This window comes from Chenopodium album, chromosome 1 (genome assembly GCF_948465745.1).
Source record: "Chenopodium album chromosome 1, dcCheAlbu1.1, whole genome shotgun sequence".
Classification (NCBI taxonomy): Eukaryota; Viridiplantae; Streptophyta; class Magnoliopsida; order Caryophyllales; family Amaranthaceae; genus Chenopodium; species Chenopodium album.
In genome coordinates, this window is record NC_137834.1 from 80,742,906 (window position 1) to 80,750,517 (window position 7,612).

Genomic DNA, 7,612 nt, shown 5'->3' on the forward strand with positions numbered 1-7,612 from the left:
GACTGTATAATATAATTAACTAATTTAGGCCCCGTGAAATTCAGTTTTTTTTTTAAAAAAAAAATATTAAAAAACAAATAAAATTTGATAAAACCTACCCGTCAAATATATAGAAATCATATTATCATAAACTATATTAAAAGGCAAAACAAAAGATTACTACAAAGTATATTATATCATGTTTTAGATAAAAAAAATATATATATTACAGGAGTTGCCCGGTTATAGGGTGTGACCAGCCGCATACAAAACATGCTGAAAAATTTAAGTGATTTTGTTAATATCAATTATATGACACAATTTAATTTAATAATTATATTTGGAAAAATCTAATAATAATCAGATTAAAGTAATCTCACTATATATATCAATTAAAAAAAAAAGAATGGACTAATATTTTAGGTAAATGTTTATGAAAGATTTAAGAACACCAAATAAAAAGGAAAATATTATTACAAAAACAATATAAAAGATTTGTAATAATGTTAATATAGTTGTATAATAAACATATTCTAAAAAAAGATTTCGGCTAAAAAGGAAGGGAAATTTTGGAGGGAAAAAACAGCACCAGGGTGTGACACGTGGCACCCCCGGTGTCTATTTTAGTATCTATAATAACAATCTAATATATATATATATATATATATATATATATATATATATATATATATATATATATATATATATATATATATATATAAAGGGGAGTTTTTCCCCGAGTTTTTAGAGAGCTGGGATTTAATTTTCTTAACGCGCCATGTAGGATTATGAATTTAAGTAATAGCCAATTAAATAAGAGATTATTAATTTCTTTTACTTAAATAATTCAAATGCCACGTAAGCAAAATTAGCAAATGAAATTTTAAAACTTAAATTAATTAAATACAAAATATTATCTTTTGATATTAAGAATTTTATCTAATATTCTAAAACTAATATAATAACAATTTTAATCACATAAATATGAAAAATATTTTTTTTTAAAAAAATACTGACAAACCGTGCATCGTACGGGCTTCATCTAGTAACTATATAATAAAAAACACACCAGCAATGACACATGTCATTTTCTAGTGTGTCCTTAGTTGTTTTTTTTTTTAAAAAAAAAAATTCAATTAAAGAAACAAAATTTATTTACAAAAATAATTCTAATCTTATATGATATAATTACTTAAAATAAAAAAGATTTGACATATATTTTACACGAATATTTATATATCTATAAAAAATTTCTTAACATAATTTTACTAATTTTCAACATCGTTTTATATCTAACATATCTTACGTACTCCTTTATTTTGCTCAAAATTTGTCAACTATATTTTTAGAATTTTTTTTTAATTTTATAAAAACTTATTATAATGATAGTTTAATAATGGTTATTAAAAATTATCGTGCATGACACGGGAACTAACCTAGTTAAGTTATTAATTAAATACTCTTGAAATTTGTATAAAATTAGGATTCATGACAAAAACGCGCGTAGACCAGTGTAGTTATGTGTTTTAGTCATGATTTTCTAAATCATACAATTTTCAATAGTGTTTTTAATACTTTTATGTAAGGCTATGTATAGTATTTTCTTTTTATCTATTAGATAAGAATGACTCATAAAGGTCATGCATGCCCATTCATATATCTAATATATTACCTAGAGATGGCAATGAGTCTACGACCTGACCTAGACTTGGTTAGACCCAACTCATATTTTAGGGTATGAATCCTAAATGACGTGAAAAGTACTATAACTGGATTTGGTTTTTGAGGTGCACAATAAGATGTCGTGAGGTGAAATTCAAAGCCAAATTCAGTTTTTAAAGTATGTTTCTTGTTTTAATGTTCTTTTTTTTTTGGTTAATTTTTGGGCTGTTGTTGTGGCTTTCGGCGGTCGTGGAGGATAAACTTGGGCGGTCGATTTAGATGTTGGGTCTGGGTTCAGTTAGAGTGGGTGGTGTGGTGTTTTGCTTAGGATGCCTGTTTCGGCCGGATTGGTTAGGGTTGTAGATCTAGGTCAGGTTTTGTTTAATTAGTTAGGTTTGTGTGGAAGATCTGGATTGTTTAATTAGGGTTAGTAATAGGGGTGTAGATCTGGGTTTGACTTAGATGAGTTTCGGTGGTAGATATGGATTTGGGTGATAGGGTTAGGTAGGGTGGCTTACGGTGGTTTCTTGTTGCTGGGTGGGTATGGCCATGGGTTTTCTAGGGTTTTTCGGGCAGTTGCGTACTTGGGTTGTGGTGGTTGGAGGTGGTGATATGACATTTTTTTTTCTGCAACATTTTCTGACGGAATTCCCGTCGGAACTTTTCCTGCTGAAAACTATTCGTCGGAAATTTCCGACATATTTTTCCGGGCCGAAAAATCTTTTCTGACAATTAAATTCCGTCGGAAAAGTGTTTCCGACAGAAATTCTGTCGGAAAAGGTCGTTTTTCCTACAAAAGCTCTTTCGATAACCGGTTTCGACGGAATTTCCATGTTTTCAGGGGAATTTTTCCGTCGAAAATTGTTTGTTTTCTTGTAGTGAATTTAGTCATTCCACGTCATTTAGCTGCAATTTCATAGAAGTCTCATTAAGTTGTACGTCAAATACCATTGGAGTTCTAGTAGTACAAAATACACTCTAAATGTTTGTTTCAGTGATACAAAATGTATTTTCAGTGGTACTCCCTCCGTTTTTAAATACTTGCTCCACTTTCCTTTTTCGGCCGTTTTTAAACACTTGCTCCATTTCCTTATTTGGAAAACTTTTACAATATTTAATTAATTTATCTCACTTGGTGAACCCAACATATATTTTCTCTCCTCCAATTCTCTCCACTACTATTGTCTTTTACAATTTTTATTCTTCCACCAACCCCACTACCTTCATATTTTATTACTTTATCCAATTATTTCTCCTAAAACTCCGTGCATGGAGAAATGGAGCAAATATTTAAAAACGGAGGGAGTAATAATCACTTATAATTTTTTGTCCGTTTTACATGTGAATGTATGTTTGACGTGGCTACCCCACCTTTTTCACTCTTCTTAATTATATCTCTCTTTTCCTTGTACCTTTAGAATTTTTTAATAGCTTTGAGACAAGCTCAATTTGTCTCACAACACTACAAATATAGATACTTCTTTGATGAGGTCCGAAAACTTCAAATTGAAGGACCAAAATCATACACTTGAAAGATGAGAGATTACCAAAGTTTAGGGGCTACGACATCCAAGGTTAGTTCATGCCTTCATGGTGTGGGTTGTAAGGTTGCACCTGCTTATGATTATCGGGAAATTTCCTGTTTCTCATGGTGAGAAACAAATTTCTCATAATGACACTTTCGTGAATAAATCAACAACTTTCTTATTATTATAGGCTCCACAATTGAATAAAGTTGAATAAAGTTGTTGGTTTATTTACGAAAATGCAATGTGAGAAACAAAATAAAATGGGGCATCCTCCTTATGATCATGCCGTAAGATGCATATAAGCTAAAATTAGTGCTGCTAAGCTCAATTTTGACTTAAAATTATGTATGTTTCTACTATCTTAATCTAATCTAGTAGCTTCGTACCAATTTCAAAAGTAAGCATTTGATATCATGTGGCTAACTATCAGTAATAATTGTAAACTTCATGTTTATCATAAGATCAGCAAAGCACTTCACCAATACAAGAATCTTGATTAACCCTGCTAATTAGTGGTCCTACAATAAACTAATGATAGTTATGAGAAATATAAACTACTTGTATGTGGCAGGAAATGGAACGAAATTCTCTACTAACAGCTACTGAGATTTTAAGGCAAATAGAGTACGTAACAAAAATCAAAATCTAGGAACATCTGTTACATAGAGAATGATCAGAGTAGCCAACATTTGTAAACTAAGTTTTAATAATCATTTTGGCATTTGGAGAGGCTCGACGATATTGATTCAACTCCTTGAAGAAATTAGCCTGTTCTTCGGCACCTCCCATTTCCGTACCCAGTTCAATAGTCAATTCTTCCAGCACGGAAGAACAGGCTAGTAGAAATTTGATAAGCTTAAGCTCAATGCTCATTCCTGTGATACCAACAAGGTGTACGGTTTTAAGGCATTGAAATATACAAGAGTGATTTAACTGATCATCATCTAATTCTACTTCTCTTTTCATAGCCTACATTACAAAGACAGACAGAAACAAGATTAGAAATGTAATATCACGAATTGGAGAAGGTAGCTAATAAGATACATTCGAATCAAAAACTTACTTCAATATGTAGTTGCTCTAGATTTGGTGAGCTCAATAACAAGCAGAGAGTAAGCTAAGAGAGATGCTGGAATCACATTTCACAGGTAATTCTATAAGTTCAAGTACTTGTAACTTTGTCAGTGACTTCGAAAACATTTTTGGAAATGCAAAATCAGTGAACAGTAATACCTGTAAATCAAACAAACAATAAAAAAAATAGTTACAGTAGCAATGATAAATAAAGAATAAGTAGCAAAATTTAAGCTGCTGTATTTAATAACTTTATACTAACCTTTAAACTGAGCTTTTTTACATTAGCCAAACAACTAACGAAATCAGTCATGCTTTTGCTCCCTTGCAACGTTCGACAATTAATATGTAGAGACAAAATTTCTATAGCTCTGGTTTCTTCCAAGGATAAGTCAATAAAAAAATAATAATGGGTTTTTATCAATAAGTTTAGAAGTTTTGGAGCACGTATAGTCAGAGCGCCGGTTGACAATTCGGCAGATATATGGAGGCGCTCAAGCAATGGGCATGTAGCAATAAGATTTGTCAATACATTCGGCTTATAAAAAGATCTTTTATACAAGGTATCGAACTTTAGACTGATAAGACATGGAAAGCCCCTAAATGTTGGAGATAGAGAACTGAGGTTGCAATTGAGGAGTGTCAAATGTGTCAATCTAACAAAAGAGAACAAACAAGTTGGAAAGTTTCTAGTTGGACGGCGATCATCTTCCAAAATAATTTCCTTGACACCATTGTCATAAACAAATCGTTGCCACAAACTAAAGTCAGTTTCTTCCCGAAACCAACAGGGAATGTAAAGAACAAATTTACATATCGGTCAAACATGACTCAAAAGAATATCATTAACAGCTTTAATGTATGCTAATAATATGGCAGAGGGTTCGTCAATTCTCTTAGCACAGATGCTTGTAACGAATGATTTATCAAGCATCAACTGAGAAGTGGAAGCCCATTTGTTTCTCCAATATTTCGATAAAACGCTTGTCCTCGCTGCTTGTTTCAGAGGTAAACATTCAAGGATTTGTTGTGTTACGTTTAGTGGCAAGTTGCTAATCCTATCAGATGTTGCGTGATTTTGCTGCTGAATTGTGGACATGGGTTGATTTGATGAATCAATTGTGTATAATAGGGTAGAAGACTTAGAGTTAAGGAGGAAACAATACTTGGACTTATATAGCATAAAATGACGGAGATAACTTCGATTTTTCAAGGGAGTTGAAGAGGTACAGAGGAATGGAGGATCAGTGGATCACATTCAATGAATTAGTACTGAAAAACAAATTGGTTCATTTCCCTTGACTATGTACGGAGTAGTTTATATACGTTGGAATTTACTACCCTCGAAAATGAGAGATCAGTATAGCTAAGAAATTTAAGTAGATGGCGTTTCGAATTTCCGTATAATATAAGAATAATCCCCAAATATAATCTAATTTCCAATGTTGTCATTATTTTAGATTCTCTCCGTCCCCAAATGATAGTCCCTTATAGCCTATTTTTATTCCCAAATTGATAGTCCTATTTGTTTTTTTCAAATACCATTATTATCAATTTTTTCTCAAAATTCCCTTCTATTGTAACAATATTTGTGCAAATTTAACGTAACTTTCCCGTATAAATTTTGTTTATCGATGTACTTTTATTACTTTCTCTCTCTACTATTTTACATACCCAATGTAAATTTATCTTTTCTACTACCTCTGTTACATATTATTTACAACGATTTGACATAAATTTTGTTTTTCAATGAACTTAATTCTCGTGATTTTTGCCCATAAGGGACTATCGTTTGGGGACATATGGAGTATAATACAGTACTTTGTATTATATATGAATAATCCTCACATTTTTAATTTTATCTCATTATAAATATCTAAAGTTTTTAATGCATACAATACTTCTGTACTTGCTATATGTTTGGACAACAATAAAATCGTACTACCTCTATTCTTTATAATTCTTTACGTATTCATGTACCCTAAGGGATATGTATAAGAACCTAAAAAAGGAAATAATGAGGATAGATTAACATTCAATATATATGAACCTGCATGTAATTTTGTCATAAATTCTCAATTTAATTTCATTTCGCTTATACATATTATCATTACTCTTATTTTTATCCTTACTAGATCTAGCTAGTTTTTTTCTACCAAACAAAAAGGTATGTAAGCATTTGATATCATGTGGCTAGCTGTCACGCGTACAGTAAAACTCAAGTTTATCATATGGGGCAGAGCATTTTACTACTACCTAAATCTTGAGCAACCCTGCTAAAAAGTGGTTCTACTATAGGCAATCTTCATAAATAGCCAATAATGTATGTATAGCTAAAATCACGATACATCATTTAACTTCCACCAGTATACATCATTGAGCAACCCTGCTAAAAAGGGGCTAAATAAGCTACTAATACCCTATATTAAACCAATGAAAGTTAAGAAAATGGAACAAAATTCACTACTAAATAACTGATACAGCTTCTGAGAGTTTAAGGCAAATAGAGTACATACGTTACAAAAATCAAATCTAGGAACATCTGTTACATAGAAAATGACCAGTGTAGCCAACATTTGTATTCTAAGTTTTAATAATCATCTCGGCATTTGGAGAGGCTCGACGATATTGATTCAACTCCTTGAAGAAATTAGCCTGTTTTTCAGCAACTCCCATTTCCGTACCCAGTTCTATAGTCATTTCATCCAGCACGGGAGAGCAGGCTAATAGAAATTTAATAAGTTTTAGCTCATTGCTCAATCCTGTGATACCAACAAGGTGTACAGTTTTAAGGCATCGAAAGATACAAGGGTTATCGAACTGATTTAACTGATCATCTGATTCTACTTCTCTTTTCATAGCCTACATTACAAAGAGTCAAAGACAGAAACAAGATTAGAAAGGTAATATCAAGCAGAAGATAGCTAATAAGATCCATTCGAATCAAAAACTTACTTCGATATGTAGTTGCTTTAGATTTGGTGAGCTCAATAACAAGCAGAGAGCAAGGGAAATGCTCGATTTACAATTCAGAGGTATTTGCATAAGCTGAAGTACTTGCAACCTTGTTAATGACTTTGGAAACCTTTTTGGAGATGTAAAATCATTCAAATAATATGCCTGCAATTTTAAAAGCAAAAAAAGGGTTTTTTTACACAATAATTTACAATGATTAATAATGAATTCAAGGAGCAAGAGTTCAGGTATTGCTACATATGTTAAACTTCAAAATAAACTTCCTAACCTCAAATAAACTGAGCTTTTCGACATTAGCCAAACAACTAAAGAAATCAGCCATGTTTCTGCTCTTTTGCAACTTTTGACCATAAATATATAGAGACAAAACTTTTATAGCTCTGGTTTCTTCC

General features: G+C 31.7%; 1 protein-coding gene across 1 annotated transcript; it reads right to left on the reverse strand.

Moving 5' to 3' along the window:
- Positions 1–6,703: 6,703 nt before the first annotated feature.
- Positions 6,704–7,612, reverse strand: LOC145611785 (F-box/FBD/LRR-repeat protein At1g13570-like). Its single transcript, XM_081667185.1, has 3 exons — positions 7,489–7,612; positions 7,200–7,364; positions 6,704–7,106 (listed from the first exon to the last, which is right to left on the reverse strand). Exons 1-3 carry the CDS (start codon positions 7,540–7,542, stop codon positions 6,828–6,830), a joined length of 498 nt encoding a protein of 165 aa, XP_081523311.1. The 5' UTR covers positions 7,543–7,612; the 3' UTR covers positions 6,704–6,827.